At 38.9% G+C, this 22324-nt stretch overlaps 1 protein-coding gene across 1 annotated transcript in view; it reads left to right on the plus strand.

Annotated features, from left to right (window-relative positions):
* The first annotated feature begins 1006 nt into the window (after positions 1 to 1006).
* Positions 1007 to 22324, plus strand: part of itga11a (integrin, alpha 11a) — a 53534-nt gene continuing 32216 nt past the window's right edge. The window contains exons 1-2 of the mRNA XM_083916113.1: positions 1007 to 1075; positions 10912 to 11026. Of these exons, the coding sequence (XP_083772239.1) occupies positions 1027 to 1075; positions 10912 to 11026 (164 nt within the window). The 5' untranslated portion in view covers positions 1007 to 1026. The remainder of the gene's footprint in view (positions 1076 to 10911; positions 11027 to 22324) is intronic.

Raw genomic sequence — 22324 nt, forward strand, 5'->3', positions numbered from 1 at the left:
CTGTAATTAAAGGAATGTTAGACTTTTCTATTAAGTAATATCAGTGTTGACCTGTTAAATTAAGTTTGCTAAGTTTGTGAGTTGGCTCTGCTTGACCAATTTTTATGTAATATGTTTCACATTATCTGCTTAAAAAAAAGAAAGAAATTGAATCCAGTGGTGAAAAACCATGGTCAAAAAATACTGAAGTTCTAAGTATTATTCGATGATTTATTAGAATATTATATTATTCTGTTTTTATCATTAATGAATTAGAGCATATAAGTGCTGTAGTGCATCAATATGGAGACAATTTTAAATACTGTGTATACTACTGGTTCTTTTAGTACTTATATACAGTACTGCATCATATCGTATCGCATACTGTATCATATGTTTTTCATGTAAAAACAAAAAAGTATCAGAATAGTGTATTAAAAATTACAATATTTCCTTCTAAATTGTAGTAGAAAGTATCATAAAATGGAAATACTCATTATGCTTAAGTATGACAAAATTGTACTTAAGTGCAGTTCTTGGGTAGATGTGCTTGGTTCCATTTCACCACAGAAATGTCCACTACAAAAAACGTTGCCTAAAAATGAGCTATTTGAGACAATTCACCCAGTCAAACTGAGTTGAAAGAGTGTGTGAGAGACTAGTATTTCTGCATGCTGTGTCAGAGTGGACCTCCTTCTTCTTCTCCTTCTCCAGTCCCCTCCTACTTCCACAAGATATAGGCAGCACTTTAACTCAGAGTCAATCAGAGTGGGATCTTTAACTGTGCCCGCCACTGGGTCTCTTTGCCTCAGCCCACCACATACACACTCACAGCAGCCATCACACACACACACAGAGACACACACACATACATACACACACACACACGCACACACACAGAGACACACACACACACACACACACACACACACACACACACACACACACACACACACACATACACACTCACACACACATACACACTCACACACACACACACACACACACTCACACACACACACACATGCACGCTTGCACGGCAAACTTATGGAGTACTACTGCTTCTTCCTGCTCTGGATCTGCAGCCAGCAGTTAGGTGAGTGAAAGGTGTTTATGTGTGTGTGTTATTGTTCCAGTGTGTGTGTATTGTATGTATCCATACATGATTGTGTTGTGCTACTGTATGAATCAAGCCTTTCCTTCTCCATAGCTTTGCAGTATGATGATGGCTCTATAATTGTTAGTTTTACTTTGAACCATTCCAACAGCAACTGGAAACTTTTGAGACTGCAGCTTATAAAGGCTTTTAAGTGCACACATATTATGCCCTTGGAGGAACAGTAATATCTGAGTATATTCAGTGAATGAATGACTGCCTGTGTGAATGACATCATAACCTGACATCTTGACCCAGTATCATGGTAAGAGACAGGAAGGGCAGAGCTCAGTGGCTTTAGGTTGGATACAAGGATAAGGATACGTTGTCAGAGTTGTACAGAGTCACTGTGTGTCTCATTGGAAGCAGGCATGTTCTCTCAAATGAAAGTTGATGCTATCTTTTCACAGTCAAGTTTCCAGGGACCGGAGAGTTGTTGGTGCTCAGCCAGAACTGTGGTCAATTACCGGTGTAATCACTATACCAGTAACACATTTAGACAGGAGCAAAGAAAGAGAGAGACAGAGTGGATGAAAGGCACCAAAAGCATATACAGTATGTGTGTTTTTTAGTTTAAAAAAACTCATAACTAATGCACTATATATTGTAGAACCTGAAGCAACTGATGCAGCGCTACTGTAGAGATGGTTAAGTTTTGAGCTCATACTGTGGACTGTAACCACATTGTTAAAACAGACTGCATGCTGCAACGTATTCATAGAATACTGTGCATGTTGTCATCATGGCTGTACACGAACTGTTTTCTCAACATGAAGCATTATTAACTTCTTCTCTGTTATATCACTTCAAGTTGAGGTTAATACTGAAGTTAAAAGACTGAATTATTGTTTTTTAAGAAGAATTAAATTGGTTTTTCGATTTAGACCTTTGGTATATCACACGAAACTAAGAAGTGGAGGAGAGGAAATCTCTTTTGTAAATATTTGGTTTGCTTTTGGAATTTGTTGGAAACAAGTGTTGGACTGACGCCACAGTGAGGGAGACACTGACCTTGTAGCTGGAGTCTGCGGAGAACGACTCGATGCTGGCTGTGGTAGGAGATGTTTTGGCAGGCACATTAGAAGAAGGTTGCGTGTTAGTCTGCTGTTTGTGGAATGCTTGGACTTTTGGACCAGTGATCCCATCCGGATAACTTTGAGTCAGGCCATATCATACAGATGTAGTGTCTAAACAGCAGGTGCCATTTGCCTCAAGAAACTGCTATTTGTCTTAAATACACGCTATCTTTTCCTTGATAAGACATTGTCCTTCTTGCATGCATTCACGAGATTTGTCCTCATGAGGCCCCAGAGGCACTATTTAAGCAGGGTATGTCAACTGAAGGCTATTTCTCATGTAAAATTAGAATTTCATCCATTCCCACTATGACTTCCATGTTAACGTAGAGGGGAAGAGTGCACCGAAAATGACCATCGAATTAATAACTGACATATAATTAGTTATCAGGAGGCCTTACATAAAACATACATGCTCCATTAATGCAACAATGACTGTGTGCCAGATTCTGACTGGATTAAGTAAACAGTAATAGTCCATGAGGTGCCAAGTCCATTATTCTCTTCATGGGTAAACCTCAAAGTGCATGTTAGCAATTATGTCATGGCCACTTCCCAAAGGAAATTAAGGAGGCGGTATAACAGATGTTTAGCTCTATTTTACCACTACCATATCATGAAGCTTTAAACATCTGCTTTTTTGTCACCCAGCGTATAGACAACATATCTGTGACGTCTGCTAACAGAAACAATCACTTCCGGGTGAACAACTGGCGGTTGATTTACATTGCGGAGATGCAACAATGTGAAATCAGAAACCTTGTGTATTTCTGTTGTCATTTTTAGCCGTAGCTGCTGTGCTTATTTTATGTACTGTGTTGCTTCTATAGCATCTTTGATAAACTAAATCTACCAAACAGCAACATCTCACCACTGTTCGGACTGCTAGTTTGGGGTAAACTCTAGGTTTCATTTTCTTTAGGCTTTGGTTCAATAGATAAATTAGGTGTCCAACCTAATGTTAGTGAAAGTTTTTTTATGTATGATATGAAAGCATCAAACATACATTTTAGATCTTCTTTCAGCACTGGTAAATTGGACAGGACGCAAGGGTTCTCTACCAGGAAGTTATTGTAAAACAAACATTGTGATTTGATCTACGGTTACCTTAATATTACTTACTTTATTCAACTCCTTAGAAAAATACCGGGCTCTTAAGCAGCTCAATGCTTCACTGTTTTCACTATCTAGTTGCTGCATTTGTCGTTTGGTGCTGGACAGGTAATGAACGGTGGGTATATCAGAGCTTGTTTGCTGACAAGTCATCTTTAATGAAATTATTGAATACATTGTTTGTAACTGCCCTTGAAAGGCTCCTTTCATCAGGATGGTGGTGTTAATTCATGCTTTCCAAATTTGTTACAAATCACTGTTGAAAATGACATTAGTTTTGTGATGTGACAACGCTAGGTTTGGTTGGGTTTAGCTGCAGAAACAACTTGGTTGGTGTTAGGGGAAGATCATGGTGTGGTCATTTGGCTCAATAATAATGTCAGCCAGTGTCATCCTTGCTTTCCATATATAAGACTGATCATTCCTGCTAGAGGGCTTTGCCACTTGAACGTAAATATATGTTGCTTTGGGGCATTTGCTGAAACATCTGATGCTGTTGTTTGTCTTGGGAGTACAGTCTCTCTATTGAAGATAAATGTTTTCTACTGCTAAGAATGCAGTTCATGAGAGCAGTGAGACTGAATCAAACAATACATTTGTGTAAAACAAAACCACTGGCTAAAACAGCTCATAAATCATTGGGGTTGGATGATGAATTGGGTTCTGTGACCCCCTTTACATTACACTATAAAAATGTTGATTAGCCTGTTAGAATAGAGTAGAATAGAATAAAAATACTTTATTGATCCCAAGCTTTGTTTAAAGTGTACTGTTTTAAATGAACACATTTCCTATAAAATTAGTAAATGCCTGGGCCATTGTATAAAAGGAATTATATGTAATTATCCTATTTACAAGAACCAATTTTTCTAAATTTGAATCCCCTTGTGGGACCTCCACCAATGCCAGATAATTATTTGTGAATGAACTTAGATAGTACCTTTCTAGTCTTCTGACTACTCAAGGCTCTTTTACACTACTTGTCACATTTACCCATTCACACAGACTGCCCGTCATCAAACCTAATGTAATCTAATCATTCAAACCACATTAACACATCCATGTGCAGCACAGGGAGCAATTTGTGGTTCAGTGTCTTGCCCAAGGACACTAACCTCATCTTCACACTTCTCTGTTGATTTCTTTGTAATCTTGGTTGCATACTTTTGGACCAAGAATCAGATGATTGTAATTTGGTGGCATAGTTTGTTCAGGTATTCCTTCCTTATGCTCCTATGCCTTTTTGGATCTTTCTGTATCCAGAGTCTGTTTTTACAAAAGCGACTCCTGTCTGTTGGCATTTACTGAAACTTAATATGTTGGTACAAACAAATACCCTGGGGCTAACATTAGGATGTCTCATCAAAATGAATTATTAAAGCAATTGGTTGAATAACTGTCAGATCATTTCGAAAAAATATCTGCTCATTAATCAGTAGCAGTAGCAGTTTTACAACATTTATAGGCTGTTGATGTTTGCCAAAAGCAATTAATGCTCTACTTCTTAATACATTTAAGTCATGTTATCTCTTTAAAAACACATTTACCTCTCACTAAGTTTATGCACATGTCTTGACAGTGTCATGTAGTTGTGTGTGATAGCTGGTGATACACGTCTTGTACTGCACTGTCCTCGAGACTTGGACCCTGAAGGGCCTTTTGTTTTCTCAGAGAGTTAACAGCTTGATGATCAGTGCCCAGTTGGCTGTTGCTTATTGGGAACATCTGGTATTAGATACCTCATGCCTTCCAGAGTATTTACATTAGTGTAGGGTAAATGTGCTATAAGGTGCCAAAATCTTTAAAAGTATATTGTCAAGTGTGAGGTATCTTTCCATAGAAAACCCTTGTAATGGAAACCCAGAACAGACCAATGGAAAAACAGTTAATTCTGTTGCTTTTGAGATTCATCTTCTGTGGAGACTGATTGTGGTCTATACATTCACATACACATCTTCATGATGTTTTCATTAATCCTAAACTCTATTACACTGTGTCAACTTATAAAAAAAAAACTGCATCATGCTTGTCTCATGCTTGATGGGGAGGACTACAAGCCAGCAGATTGCACAACTCAACCCGCCCGGCTGCTCTATGTCAGTGGCTCTGTGGTGGAGCTCCTGCAGCTTGGTGTTGGGCCAAAGGCAGCAACGGACTAATGTTGGTCGCACCGGCAGCCACCAGCCTGAGGTTTATTTATCTGGGCATGGAAGCCGGTACACAGGAAACCCAGTAAGACTCTGACCTTGCGTTAGAAGCTGCTGATATTACAGGGAATATTAAATTGCTCTTTAGTGGAAACTGGATCACTTCGATTCTCATGCTTTAACTCTGACACTTTTTTTTGGTCTTAGCTTTCACTCATTTCTTGGTCAGACTTCAGCTTTTCTGTCATTGCATCTTGGGGGATTTATTTGAAATGCCTAAAAGTCATCCTCGCATTAAATAGTTGACCAGAACTGTTAACATTTTAACGGGACCAGCTGGACAATGATGGAGAGACTTCCAAACGATACACCCCAATGCTCTTCAATGATTTATGCAGCACCACACTGTCAAGAGTTACCTACTGATTTCTATTTGTTTTTCATACACCTATCTGTTCCAAACAGTCTATTTCCAGTCACCCCTTTTATGTTTCTAGATAAACAGAAACGTTAGGAGGATGTTTGGGGGTAGGATCAAACATCAGCTGGACATGTGAACCATTCATACGAAAGGAAATGAGAGATGTGGAGAATGTGTCAATATTTACATGAAGAGTCTGCATGGCAGAGATGGCCATTTACTTTAATGGAGGTTTTCATGGACGGGAACAAATGGTCTATGGTTGTGCTAATCAGGTGTGATTTACTCGCTTGAGAAATGAATGACTCGTTCACTCTGTGGCTGTCACTCCACTCACATAATGTCTTGTGGTAAAATTGTGGTTGTGCTGGTTTGGACACTGCCAGCCGTCCCCAAACCCTCAATTTCAGCCCCAGGTTCAAAGATACTTGCTGAGGAAAAGTGAGAGTAGATATTTGGTTTGCTATTCCTTTAAACAACCTATTAACACTCCCAAATATTCAGTATCTAAGGAATACAGACAACTTTTCTGTTCAGTGACCATTTTTCACAGCTGCTCAATATGTATGTAACCCCTTCTGTGCTTTTTAAAGTGCAAACAACTGCTCACCCAAACAAATAAGTCTTGTCTGCTGATTAACAAACAAGTTGAGTTGCAGCTGTACCCCGTATCAATACAGTACTGCATTTGAGCACCTGGACACTTGTAATCATGATTAAAAGGTAACTTCATTTTTTTATAACATAGAAATACTGATAGGAGTTATTTTCATTTCATTGAATCTACCTATGCAGTAAAACATGATTGAACCATTTTTGAAATAAAACCCCATTACTTACCCAAAGAGAGAGGCCTTTAATCCTGTATAGTGTAAAATAACTACTTGTTCTGATCTCACAACAATTGTCCTTCAGCGGGAAGTGGAGCACCGGATGCTACATTTCTAAGGTAAAGGGCAGGTGACGTTCATCTTTTTCACAGTCTATTATAGTGTAATTATCACTCAGAGACTGTGAAAATCTGTTAGATAACAAAAAAGCTTCACCATCAGTTATTTGCGTTTTAGTATCAACTCCTCGTTCCATGTTCGGACAGAACACAAGGGAATTTTAGACGGGGTTAGACAACCTCGCTCGGACCAGCAGAAATTGATGGAAAGATCCATCTACGAGAGTACACCGAGTATCCTGGTGTGCGCTGGAACTGGAGAATGGAAAAAATGTTTCAACTTGATTGAAAATTTTGTGCATACAGTATAATTTCATAGCTTTATGAATCCGCTTCGTAAATGTACAGAGAAGAGAGGAAAAAGGAGAGACTGGAGGGAAATAACAGAAAGAATTATAGTTTCTTGTGAGTTCTGAGATCAGTCAGAGGCTGAGTTGAACAAATACACACTGGCACGGACTCACTCTTTTTATGCTTGAAGAGAACTAGTCCATATGACGTGATGTCCGGCGATGTCGGAAGCCAAAAGTATTTATAGTATTTCCAAAGGGCCACACTCAAAGAGGCCACACTAATAAATACGGGGATAACATTGTACTTTTTCCGAGCCATTCATATTATTTTACTTGGCTGTTTATGTGAAAAGTGACAGAAATAGTTCCTACCTTGCTCAGCTGGCCAATCATCGCTTAAAGTAGGTGTGAATGTGGACCATCTGACAAGCAGTCCTGATGAAGAATCCTTGCACCAAATCTAAATAGAGTTGGCTATGGAGTTAAACCACAAACTACTACACAACAAGCTTTTGTATTTGACCAAGCTCCAAACCAAAACATTCACACTGGATTGACACTCAAACTAACTAACTAGTCTGTTAATTTTTGCACAACTTCATTTATCAAAACGTTTCTCTTTTTAAAAAAAAAAAAAAGTCAAAGTTTGCTCTCCATCTAGCCGACAGAGCAAACTTAGCTATTGTTTTTCATGGATAGCCAAGAACAGCAAGCAGCTCCTGTAAAGTGTGTTTAAAAGACTCAGCTGTAGTTTTCCTAATGGCAGACTGGTACACATTGTTGTTAGCTTTGGGACAAACAGTCCTTGACATCAGCAAGACAGTTATGTGATTTGGGCACCTTTGGCTTCACAATTTATCTTGGCAATGCAGATGAGTATCATTGGGATAAAAGTGAAAACAGATGCTACACACAATTAATAGGGTTATTGGATAACATAGCAACACTATCAGGTCAACAGTAATCATATTAAGAGACTCCAAAAGTTTTCTCTTCATAACAGTAAGTACATAACAGAAAGAATATCTTTAGGATTATTTATTTGATATATTACATTCTGCACAATCGCATACTTACGTTCATTAGGTATGTAGAGTCAGCTGTATGGATACCAAGGAAAAAGCTTTATTCTGATTTGGATTATTTCAAGAGAACCCTGGCTACAACTTGAACTCTTAAATTTGACCTCAGCTGTCATTTGTTGTGGGTTAATTTGAATTTTACATGCTTTCCAACGTTGTTGAGCATTCCATTACCTTGTTGTTTACATTTTACTGAATTTCCCCTTGCTGGGAAAAAAAAAGGCTCACTTAACTTGACGTGACCCCTGAGCCTCACAGATGGGGAGTGAGCCGAGAGCGGTGTCGTTTAGCGTGAGGGGGAAGGATTGATTAAGCCCCACAGTGTGTGGACAAGAGCCACAGCAATAAAAGAAGCAGAGGAGTTTAAAGAAGAGGCCTCTGTGCTTTCAGCTCACCTGTGCAGCGTAAACTCTGAGAAAACACTTTAGTTTTAAGCAATGATCTTCAACTCCTACAAAACAAACCTCTGTGTCTCATTAAGTATAAAGTCTGCTTAACTTTACCTCCTACTTTCTCTTCTTCATGCATGTTCTTGTCCTGGCTCTGAAATGTAACAGTATCCAGTCTAACTTGGTATATTTTGAGATTTAATGTATCAATGAGCTCTGCTGAAAAGATCAACATGATCCATGACTTTGCAGTAGCTGAAACATCAATGGAGCCATGCTGAACAACACACACGCACACTTATGATAAGTCTGGCAGCGGGAGAGAGAGATATCAACGGGAGATTATATAGAAGACAGATGAACAGAGAGAGATGGATTGAGAGGAAGTCAGAGTGGTAGACGAGTGCGTTTTTTCCCCTTCTCCTCCGCCAAAAAGGAAAATCTCATCACCTCCAAGTCTTCATACAGACTTCTTTGCTTGTGATGGAAATTTTAAAAAGTCAAATAATGCTATCACCATTCATTAGCCATAATGGGTAACTCGGCTGAAAAAAAAAAAGGTGGTATTTTAATTGAAAGCAGACATTCCCTGCTCTTTTCTACCACCTGGTAAGCTGTCAAAAGAGAGTGAGAGAAATTTAAGTACACAATCGGGAAAACAGATTTGCTTTGATCAGGTCCCGCAGCAGCTTTTACTCTTTACCCTCTGGCTACTTGTCAGGTTACACTTGCAATATCAAAACAAAATTCCTTGCTGAGTTTCTTTCTAACCAATCTTATATTTTCAGTTGCAAGGTAAATGATATGGTGCAGGTGTTTTGTAATTTCTTCATATGGAAGGACATTTTCGAGAGCCTTTTCAGCTTCTTCACTACTAAATTGTAAATCACAGATTGCCTTTTAGTCTTCCAACCACTCAAGGCACTTTTACACTACATGCCAGGCTAGAAACAGGGATCAACTTTTGGTTGCCAAAATTGAAATATGGTTGCCATTTTTAGTCTCCTCAACGATACAACGCAGTAATACGCAAGCCTAATAATGAAAATAACTGTAACATAAGACAGCCAAAATCTACAAATGTAGTTTTTCATTTAGGTTCAGTTCGTTCAGCTTCCTTCAGGAGCAGTTTGGGGTTAAGTGTCTTATGTACATGCAGACCAGAGGAGCTGGGGATTGAACCCCCGATCTTCTGATTAGTGGACAACTCGCTAATTTATTTTTCACTTCTACATTATGCAAGATAATTTTATCTTTAACTTTAGCCATTTTGGCAGGTGCTCCTCCATCCCTCTCACGTGCATCCATCCTTGAATGCTCATGCTGCCATTCTTCTTACTTACTTACTATCACCTGCTTTACTGGGCGGGGATGTATGTTATGTTTGAGGTTACGTCTACTGCCAACCTTTTTATTTTTATTTTAAGAAAGGTTCAAAATCCCGGAGATCTACAAGAAAATATTTAAACAGGAGGACAGTGGGAGAGAAGGGTAAAATAAAGGTGAATCCCAGGAAAAACCGGTGTGTGCCAGATTGGTGCCTGTCAAAAAGTTCCTATAGGAGTAAAGCATTATTCGTGTAGGTGGTCATGTTGAAACTATGCTGCTTAACCAAAACCCCGCTGGGTCTGCAAATGTCTGATGGCACACTGTCAATCAAATTTGACAGACAGCTCAGCTGCTCTGCATCACGTGTACAAGTATTATCTGTTTGCTTGTGAGGGAAGTCTGTGTTTAGACTGGTGTAGGGAGACAAACAGACGCGAGGCAGGATAGGGATTATTTTGAGTAAGGATGAGTTTGACGTTTTTTGCACTTAGGCCACATGCTGAGGTCTGATCAATGTTAATGTTAATGTTTTTTTTCAGTGCAGACAGCCATAAATCTGCAGAGATACTATCACCTGGCACTAAAAAATTGATGTTCCATATAGATTATGAAGAAGAAAAATACCTACTTTATTAAACCCAGAGGGGAAATAATTTTTTTCATTCAGTTTTTAATACATATTACACACATACACACACAGGCCCAAAATACACACACATGCAAACAGAACCTATACACGTGAATTTAATGGAGATGTCAGAGCGACAGCGTTGCCCATGGAAGAGTTGGAGGTTCAATGCCTTGCTCTTGGGCACCTCAGCAGTGCCCAGGAGTTGAACTGACAGCTCTCCGGCTACCAGGCCATCTCCATACTTGGATTCTTTATACTTATGCTATAGAACTAGGTTCCTGACCTTGGGTCATTAATGGCATCTTCTTAAGCCAGTGCTAATAAAAACTGTCTTTTCTTTTTCAAGGCTTCCATGACTGCTTCAATATCGACACAAAGAATGCCAGGATCATCAAAGGCCCTAAACAAGCCCAGTTTGGATACACTGTACAGCAACACGTGGGTGCTGGAGGAGAAAAGTGGTAAGGGCTCATTGTACTGTACAGCAATTTGATGTCAGATTCTGCTTAATCTGCATAGGAATGTGGAAACTGTAGGAAACAGCACAAGATTTAGGGAGCGGAAGCAGTCTGGTTTCAGTTTGTAGTCTGGGTATTTATCAATCACGTTTGAGCATGGTTTGGTTGCAGGCAAACAGTCCATGAGCAAAAGAGGTGGAACACATGGACCATCATATAATCATGGAGCCCATCAGCCATTGTCTGATGTCAATTTTAAAATTAGTTTTTGTTATTATTTAACTGCATTCATATGCAGATATCAGTTTATAGAGAGGCTGTCTCTCAATTCCAACTCCAGTCTCAAGTTGTTGTACAGACTGTAAATCAGAAGAGGAAGTCTTTGACCGGGATCCTCTGAATCCTGAAATATTAGCCGTTGCCACCAGAGGTTAAATTGACATCAGACAGATAGCCGATGGGGTCGGAGATTGGATTTTGCGACCTTATCATATAGCTGGGCTAAATTTCAGCAACTGCAAATGGCTATATTCGGCTGTATTATTCTGACACCACAATGACTATTTGAAATACGGTGTCAAACTTTTCATCATCTATATTTAATGACATCATTATTATGTATGTTTTTAGCTTCTGTAAAACAGACGGATATTAGTAATTTATGGTTAAGATTAAGAGGTCAAATACATTGCAACTATAAAACAAACGCGACAACCTGTAGTGCTGACTGACTAGTCTGACTTGGCAGTGAGACATTTAGTTTCCTCCCATCCATTTATTCTTGAAAAAATAACTGTAGCTCTCTTCTAAGCTGAATACCTCACATTCATCATGTTACCTCATAGTACAAACTGACTGCTGATGCACACTATTATTGGGCCAACTGGCACCGTGTGGTGGCCAAAATTAGTCTCTAGCTTCCCCAAAATGTCTGGTAGCAAATGCTGTGCTAGTACCATGTCGAGTTCCAGCTGTGCTTCTGTATGTGTGTGTGTGTGTGTGTGTGTGTCTATGTGTGCGCATCATTAGTTGTGTTTACATATATTTTAATTATATGTCTGTTTTTTTTCTCTCTGACTTAAATGACTTGCAGACTGCATAAAAAAAATGATCGCATTGGTTGTTCTTGTTCTTAAAAGAACTTTTGTTTACAATTTCCTGACAAGCAACCTCTTGAAGTTGATGAAGTGAATGATGGCGCCCTAAGAAGCTTAATTTGATAGTGTGGATGCTTGGGTGTACAGTGCCTCTAAACCATGATCGTGGTTCACATTGTGTCCCCTTCCAAGCAATCATGAAAGTTAAATTGAAAGTGACCAGGTTTTTCCTTAACGCTGAACATTTTCAGGTGCCTAAGGCAATGTTCAGACAGACAAAAGCACTGTGTGATGAAATGCAACCCCCTCTTTCATGCCTATATAAACAGGCTTCCAGCAAATAAACGCAGGCTTATCTGGCAAAAATGTTGAACCTGGCTCAACGTTTACAATACAATGCAACATCATCTGTAAAAACGCTGCATTGACCAATTAAAGACGGACAAGAGAACATTGCTGGTATTTTGTTAAATGAACGCCATATTACTGTTTACCTTGTGAGCAAACATAAAACGGTTGCTGCCATGCTAACTTTCCAGAGTAGTAAGATCCTGTCCTGTAATAATATAAACTGATGTGCAGCATTTTGGCGTCAGAATCAAAGTCAAATACATGGATCTGGACTGAAACTGTACTTTTTGGATCATATTTTATTTTCTCACTAGTTTCTAATTAAACTAAACCCTCTAAATACATTTTGATGATGACTCTATTGGGTATGTGTGTCTCTAGCTAGTGTTCATCAAACTGTCTCAGGTGAAGCCCTAGGCCTTTACCATGGGGGTGATAGTTAAGACAACTCTCACATCAGTCATTTAAGTGTAACATAACATTGTTAGTTATAACTAATCTATTTATTTTTGCAATAACACTGTGGGTAGAACTGGGCTATGGCTCATTAACAATCTATCGGTCATTATTTCCCTCAAAGAACAGCCCAGTGGTATAATTTAAATATATATCTACACTAAGCACTGCTAACATAATGAGATCAGTGTATATGTAGTAAATACTGGGCTTACTGTCCCATGCTGATTGTTTTTACTGTTCCTCCTGGCAAATTATTCATCCTCCATCACCCTCGGGCCTCCGGAGATATGAGGCCTATAATGTTGTAAGTGTGAAAAGAGCGAGAGTATTGCATTCATTTTAAGCAGCTTCAGAATATATTCACTATATTCAGCTGCCTGGTTAAATCACAATGTCTGTTTCTAACGTCAAAGTAATAAAAGAAAGAGCTAGAAGGTGCAATATATATATATATATATATTAGGGTTAAGATTTGATTTAAGGATGGTTAGAGGATGTCTGGTGATTTTCTTTCTTTTTTTATTATTGTCAGCAAATCCCATGAAAAGACTGAAACCATCAATTGATCCTATTAACAATGTCTGTTTAGCCACTATGGCTGATTCTTCTGGCCTTGTATTTCAAAAGCTATTAAACACAGTTACTTAATTAGAATGAACATGGGGACTGAGTCAATCAAGAAACACTTTTGTCTTAAATACTAGTTATCACACTAAATATATCATATATCAATCTACGGCTAAAAATAAACCTCAACAAATGCACAATTGACTTCTTCTATATTACAGGGCCAAATAAAGTATTACCTGTGACCCTTTTTTTTCAGTAGATTTAGACACAATATTTAACAATAATAATAATGTAGACTATCACTAGCCTCATCCTTTAAGGTTTAGTTAAGGAGCTACAAAGTGACACCGTGTGTGTTCTTAGTGTAAAGCAAAGGACGAGACAGTGACACACTTGGAGAGTGAAGTGACAAACTAGCAAGAGCTGCCAGCTCACAGAAGTCAAGGACTTCCTTTGCACATGTCAGCGACGGAGTCGATTACACTGTAAATTCCATATTCTTTAACAGTCAGAGCGGCTGTCAGCCAACCGTGTCTGCCAGAACTGAAAAGGTCCGATGAGGCTGATTTGTGTGGAATAAAGATCACCAGAGACACTGCCACGACTGAAGGAAATGTCTGAGAGCGAGGTTAAAACATTTGCAGGGAAAGAATAGTCCAGCACAGACTGTGTTAGGTGTTCACACATCTGGCATTAAAGTGTCTTTATTCATAAGAAAATAGTAGTAGTGTGAAAGAGCACCAATGTGATGGATGGTCGTCTAACTGATGCAAGAATAGAAAGCATTTCTGTAATTGTATCCTATTTTTGTAATTTTTCAAGTAATGTTATTACTATATAAATGTGTATATATATATATTATAATGTTATGGCTTTTCAGTATAATGTCTAACTTAACCTACTGTGACCCACAGCAGTCAGTCTCACTTATTTTTCACCTTGGTTGTGACTCGTCCGTCTCGGCAGACAACAACAAGTTTAAAGTTTGTTTAGTCAGTGCAGCAGTGTGCGTAGGTGTTGGTATCGGAACACACAGCTGCATGCACAAACTCAAGCTGTACGGTTTATTTGTGTGTCTGTGGGAGTGTGTGCAATGCATAATCTGACAGTTCTCAGCTGGTCTAAGGAATGTTGCAGGATCTGAGGGAGATGGACACACTGTGTTATTTAGTGTGAAAGGATCATTAAAATATCCAAAAATATGTTCTCTTATATCTTAATTGGAGATATTTCTGCTCAGGAAAGTTTGATCTATCACCAGTGGGAGCATGACTAAATGATGTGAGCATCCACTCTTTATCTGACAGTGGTAGAAGTATTCAGATTCTTTGCTTAAGTATTCACTTAAATACCACATAAAACTACTCAAATAAGATACAGAAGTCCTGCATTTTATGTAAGTAAATGCACATTTCCATCAGCATAATACAGTAAGTATAGAAAAGTAAAAGTAATAATGCAGAATGCCTTCTTTACAGTGATTATTATCTAATATAATGATAATTGGATGTTATTTTCACTGCTTTATATACTATTTGGTAGATGCTTTATGTATATGTTTTAAGTAAAATGTTAATCTCCAGAGAAAGTAACTATAGCTGACAACTTAAAGTAGAGGAATTCACCCTAAAATTAAGTAGTATGCAATGGCAATACTCAGAATTGTACTTAAATGCAGTATTTAGGTTCCTTTGTTTAATTATTTTTCATCACTGGTACCAGATCTGTGATGCTTTCTTGTGAAGAAGTGATGCCTTAGACTCCACATGTCTCCCATTTTCATCTATGACAACTAACAGTAAAGGGTTTGAGAAGGATTTATATTTGTTTTCCCCCAAGATGACTGTGTTGATGAGGCTATGATCGGTGCTGATTAGGACAGTCTGCTCTTTTTTTGTGTCGAGCGAATGCAAATGCATCTTTGAAGTGCCAGGCACCCACTCTGCAGCAGAACATGTGCTCACCAAGTGTCAGCACTTCAAGGGGGCATTTCTGCTGATTCTCTGGGTTTGTCTGTTCTGGTGCTTGTATTCACTCTATTTACCAATGTGACTTCATGTTTAGATTAGTCAGTGAGGAAATTGTACGTGATAGACTTATTAGAAATTACAATAGATCGTCCACAGGTACTCTGTCCCTGACGGTTTATTCCCTTTAACTTTATAAACCTTCACTTTCCGCCTCAAGTGGTTTCAGCTTTTGAGAGAATTTAAATTGTTACAATCGCTGATGTTGCCTGTGAGCATCTGTGCTAGACTGCAGCGCTGTCAACTTTTCCAGAGCTGTCTGATTTCTCAAAAGCCTCAGCTTTGTGTTTGGATAGGAACAGGATCCCAGCTGGAAAGTGACTCTGTAAAAAAAAAAAAAGGTTTTAATGATCCAAACCTGAAGTGAGAGAGGCATGTAGCTACATTCAAACAACTTTCTTTAAGAACCAAATTAAGAAAATAGTGTTTGTTGACTTGAGTGCTTTTGTGTATCTGAGATATAGAAAAAGATGACTTATCTGAGCTATCATTACCTTTAAGTGAGTTTTTTTTTACTGTTTGCACAATTTTTGGCATAAAGAAGACATCAAAAAGTTGAGACATCTTTGTCAGTTCTGTTGACAGTTTCTGTCCATGACTGCTGATGGAGCTACTAAGTTGAGGAAAGGTCACAATGTCAGGAATGTGTCATTTCCGCACGTGTCTACTGAGCATTATGATGCTCTAAACACCCTGCCAGAGTAGACACTCTTTGGGGAGCTGACAAGAGGCCACTTCACCTCCGACTGGTGAAGAGCTTGGGTGTTTAAACCTGATGGGATACACGGACCTGCATACTGGGGCCCTACACCACAGAAGCCTCCCACTTTGTATTCTCACTGTTTATTTTTCTACAGTTGTACCAGGTCTCCTCAATAGAGACTTGACCTTTACTCCTTAGCTCAGTTACGAGTTGCACACCACAAAGAACTACAGGGAGTCTGTGAAGTCTTTCAGCACTGGCCTTAAATAGTGTTCCCTTTATTTAGCTCGTTTACAAAGCTGCAAAGAAAAGTCCTAAGCTCGGTAGGAAAACAGAACTCGATCTATTGAATTCCGGCTTAGACAAAACGCCCACAGTCAAGTGATTGTAAGGCCTACGTATATCATCAGTTTAAAGTATTTAGAGCACAAGTTAGAGGGTAGATTGTTACATTTAATATAGCAAAAATAGGACTCTACAGATTGTCTGCAGTGCTTTGACCTAAATGCTAACATCTACATGCTCTCATGTTATAAAAGAAGACGTTTGCATACAGATTTTTAAGCAACAAGCATTGTTTACCATGTTCCTTAGCATATTAGCAGGCAATCATCGGCTAATTAGTATTAAACACAAAGTACAACTGAGCTTAATGGTAATGTCTGACGTAACACTAACGCAATGGCCTAGAACCAGCACCAAAACCTTTTACAAGAGGGAACACTGAATATCTTTGAGTTGTGGACAAAACAAGACAAAACAAAACAAGGTCCTTGGGAAACACAGATTAACTTTTTTTTTTTTTAAACTAATCAATGAATCCAGAAAATAATGGACAATGTCATCGACTCCTGTGACTCCAACTACTGTCGTTAAGACTCAATAGAGTTAATCATAAGCAACTTCCCACCAACAACTTTCACTCTAACGACGGTCATTGGCACTTGGAGTACAAAGGGTTCCAGTGACATCATCGGCCTTGTGAGAGGTTAAATACCTGGATCTCCACACCAGATACGTGGACCAGTGCCAGCCTGGTCAGTTGCGTACATGAACTGATGAAGCCCCTTGGATGAGAGGTGAAACGTCTTCCTAGACAAGTAACCAAGTCCAGTAGCTTTTGACTGAAATTGCTTTGGGCATAATCATTAGTCTAGCCCTAATGTTGCGATATACGTACTGTATATATTTTAAACATATACATTTTTTTTTAAGTCTTTTTAATGGACAGTAGAGATAAGCTACTCTGAATCCCTAAGCCAAGGGGGCCTCCTATAGATGTTGAGATAGTTTACTGGATAAGTGAAAAGTTAGACCTGCTGGTGATGCTAGAGGAAATGTCAGAGGACCACCAAAGTCAGCAGTAATGATCCTGTGGGGGGCATGAATCTCAAATACAAATGTCATCCAATCAATTTAATAACTGTTGAGGTATTTCAGTCAGGGGGGAAATGGACTGACCAACCAACATTCATTTTCCCATAGCCCTGCCACCATCTTGACTAAAAATATAAATATGAGAATGAAACAAAGCCAGCACATTGTTTGAGTTGAAAAAAACCAACACGATTTATGGGACAATGAATTAAAGAAACAATCATGTGCTTCCTCATAAGTCATCCTGTCACTGTCTGGTCAATGCTCTCAGTTCAAGTAGTCATGTCTTTGGAAAATGATTATGTGACCATTACAATTCCTGCGATTTATGAGGCAACACTGACAAAAGAACACATATCCTGTTAATGCAGAAATGAAATGTGATGAGCAAGCGTGACACTTGAGTAGCACGCTCATGTTTGGGGCAGGGATGTGGTCTCACAGCGTATACATCTCTTCCTTCCAAATATGAAAAACATTACCACATTAATGACAGCCTTGGCTTGGGGATGGCGCTTCCTCAAAACCCAAAATTCTGTACACCCCCGGTAACCATGGTAGAAAATGTCCAGGCATGCTTTATTTCTTTCAGTGTCATAACCATTCCTGCAATGATGATGCACCGAGGTTAGCATTCGACCCAAATGAGCTCTGGAACATGATTGTTTGAACAGCTTCGGGTGAAATTCAGGAGCTCCAGAGGCAGCCGCCCAAGTCAAAAGCAACAATGGTCCCTTTTCATTAAGGTAGCTGTATCCTGACCTGAACTCATGCTGCAGTGTCTCCTCTTGCCAACGGACAGCAATAACTGAAGTAATAACTATGATATTAATAGCTATGAAAATATGAGCCTTGTTGGAGCCACTGTGGTGAAAATGACTTTGAGAGTCTGTGAGACTTTAAAATGTTGGCATATGGGTCCCTCTTTGATGTGCAGTGATGGACTGTCTGAACATTTCCTCTTGTCCTCATCTCTGCTTTAAAATGTCAACTCAAAACTAATATTCTCATTATATGCCATTATTATACCACACATCACATGTTCTGTACAGCTGCCCTAAGAGAAACTCACAAATAAAGACATTAACTCAAGACTGAAACCGTTAAACAAACTTTCTCACCACAAGGTCCACTTCTGTTCTGCGGCTTTGTTATATCACACGATCTTCCTCAGCAGGAATTTGCCCAGATCCTGTGGATTGATTGAACATATTACCCTCAGACAACCAAAACAAAGCAGGGTTCTGTTGAAGTGTTGATTCATTTTCAATCGACACAACTGTATTAATCCCTGCAGTGCCGCAGTCAGTCTGCTGATGAACTGTCAAGTGTCAAATAAAGTGGACTTCATTTATGAATTTTTACCAGATGAAATGACTGATATATTGGAACCTTGTTGAGGTTAAAACAGCATATCATTAAAAGAACAACACAGGAGAACAAAAGGACAGAACTTTACCCGGTGTCCTAATGCAAATGAACAGTTATGTTTTACAGTACATTGCAGGACTTAAGCTTTTATAGCATGAGCAGATGAAACCATTTGACATTTGAGCTGAATCATTTTAAAGTTTCTGTTGAGTACGAAGTCTGAATGCCTTTTCAGGCTGTGCTCATGAGACTTACTTGCAGAGAGACACAAAAACATTTTTGGATAAACTTCGGATTGATTGTCATCTGTCATTGCTCTGACCTGATTAATTAAATGCTGTTAGCAATGATAAATACAATCTTTTGTCAGAATTTTTAGACTCTAATGCCTGTTTGGCCTTGTGAGCTCCTCAGTGTGCATATTGGTCATTTCGGCTCTGTAATACCTGTTTTGTCCATGTGGGTACCTCAGTGCATGTTGGCTGGTCACTAATTGAATCATTAGGTCCAACTGTGCCTTGTTAACCTGACTATATAAGCTGTCTGATCCTTTTTGTTTTTGCGCAGTCTTGATTTGACACTAGGCCACCACTTATGTGAGTAAGGGTCTTGAGTTTGGTTCTCTTTGTTCTCTGGCTACTGAGCCTCGACAAGTATAGTTTTGTATAATTCTGTTAAACCACCTGGTTGTAGATTCTGTTTTTTCTTTTGTGCCTTTTTTTGGCCTAGATGTTTTGTGGACATTTTACATTTTTGTCTGGATTTTTTGAGTAAATCTCTGCCTGGCTTTTCAAGTAAAGAAACTTAAACTATACCCTACTGGCTTCTGTCTGTCTGTGTCTCTGCACCTGAGTTCTCAAAGTTCCCTTTGTCCGAGGGGTAAGGCTCCTCACTTCCACACAGGAGACCGGAGCTCAATTCCCCAGAGAACATTACATCTTTGTGTTTGAAGGACTGTGTTCTGCAACATATTCAATACTAATATCAAATGCAAAAGGCTAAAACAGTATTATTTACAAAGTTTAAAATTATTTCATTACAACCCCCAGGACCCTTTTGAATTCTCCAGAATCATGCACATCATGTTATGTCATACTAAACTCATGCAGTTGTGAGGGAGTTTCTGTGTACACACCTTTCCTCCTAACTACAGTATTATTAAAGTGTTTTCTTGAGGGGCTTTGTTACGCCAATGATCCTGAACTTGACCTTGATATCCTTAAGTTGTAGATCCGTCTTCTTGAATTGTTAGACTTTGACCTAGAAGTTCATGCAGGAGGTTGGCCACAGTCTGCTTTGGCTATAAAGTGGTGTCAAGTGTCTTTCCTACGGGGCACCACTGAACTGAGAATTGCTCCTTTTTCCCGTTGCTTTCCCTGTGATTTTTCACTTGGACTGCACAGTTGTTTAAATTCCTACTTGACCTAGGAATGTATTTTTTGGAGCTTTTTCAGGAGTGTGATTAGTTTGAAACATTTTATGAATGCTTAAATTAGGCAAGTGTTGGACATTTTCCCTTTTAATTGTAAAAGCTGCAAAAGTTCTTGTTTCAACAAAATAACCATGTAAATAAAAATACTCTGGAGAAACTTAAGGTTGAGATGCCATACTGTTTCTCATGCCGTGCTGAAAGTGCACCCCTCATGTCAGCATTGTCATAAAATTTGATTAGAAACTTGGAGCTAGAAATGACAGCACACTTTAAATAGTAAATGGCTGCATTTATGTAGCACTTTTACCCAAAATGATGTATAACGCCTCCCTCATTCAGACATTCACACATCTGAAACAGAAATATAACAGTACATTATTAAAACACTTATTGTAATAAAAACTTTACTCCATTGTCACTATTTTAAGTCGTATATGTGTTGGCATGGTTTAAACAATACAGCTGCAGATGATTAACTGTTATTCACTGTTTTCTTTATAAGCTGATAGTGTTGCATCTATTTAGGGATTAGGTGAATGGGTTTAATACTGTTTTCTGTACATGGGTTGTACATTAAAATGAGAACAATTCCCCATGGAGAGAAGGAGCTGAGTGGTCTTGCTGTTTAAACCTAAGGCATTTGACATTGAGCCTTGTGACTAGAAGTGCTAAAACTAGTCTTTTAATCTAAAGGCATCACGTGATAAACAGACACATATCACAAGACAGCGTGAAACCCTAAAGGACTTTTATGAAGCTAGTCAATCACAAATAAAACAGCTTTAGCCCCCCCCCCCCTTTTTTTTTTTGTTTTGAACACAAAGACTTCTTATCTCTGACATATATGTGAATTATGGCTCCCTTTAAGGCCTTTATGCCCTCCATCAGTCCTAAAGTAAACACGGCAGACAACTTTATATTCTCCATCACATTAAGTCATCTGAAACCTTTTAGTGACATTTATAAGACCACGCTGACCCTGCACAGGAAACCCAGTGGGAAGTCAAGTGCAGGACTGACTCCTTGAAAACACTAGGTCATGTGAAAAGAATGTCCAGTTTTTGAGGAAATCTATATCCTATGATGATCAGTGATGACAATAATCCTGTGATTTAGTGTTATTCATTGGAAAGCCCTACTGATATCAAAAAGTTATTTCCCTCAGAATTCCCAGTAAGGCTTTCATTGCTGCAGTAATTGATGAGACATGAGAGAATAGAGCTGTCTGTCTTTCATATTCATGGCAGAAGTAAATAACTGATACCTTTCCAAAACTACTGTAAAAACAATCATTGGATAACTTGACTTGAAATCTAAAACGGATATCCTCAGTGCCCAGTGGAGCCGTGGAGTCTCACTTTGCAGATGCCCTGATTTTTCCTCTAGCGGCACCATGAGGCTGATATTTGTTGATCTTAACAACTATTGGGTTTGACCTTCATCAACTATATTGGCCCATATATATTCCAGCCATATTTGTGACAGTGTGTGTCTCAGATTGTGCTTTCCTCCAACGTGTCACTTATCCAGGTGTGCAGATCACCACATACCTGCAAATCTAATGACAATCCCACCAGAGTCAGCTGCAGGAAGGGCTGTGGATCCCACAGGAGAGCAGGCCGTCCCTCTATCACAATGTTGGGGGTTTGATTTCGGCTCCTCCTGTCTATATGTCACCTGTCAAAGTGTCCTTGAGCAAGACACTGAACTGGATGAATGAGAGGCAAATTTTAAAACGCTTTGTCTGATAAAATGGCACTAAATAAATGCACTCCTTTTTCAGTTTTTAGTACTAATTTTGCAAATATTAGCATGCAAACTGCTATACTGCAGGTGAACATGGTAAACATTAAACCTGCTAAACATCATCTGGGCTGTTACAAAGCATTGATTTAATGAGTTGGGTAACGATCC

This window comes from Echiichthys vipera (genome assembly GCF_963691815.1).
Source record: "Echiichthys vipera genome assembly, chromosome: 1".
Lineage (NCBI taxonomy): Eukaryota > Metazoa > Chordata > Actinopteri > Perciformes > Trachinidae > Echiichthys > Echiichthys vipera.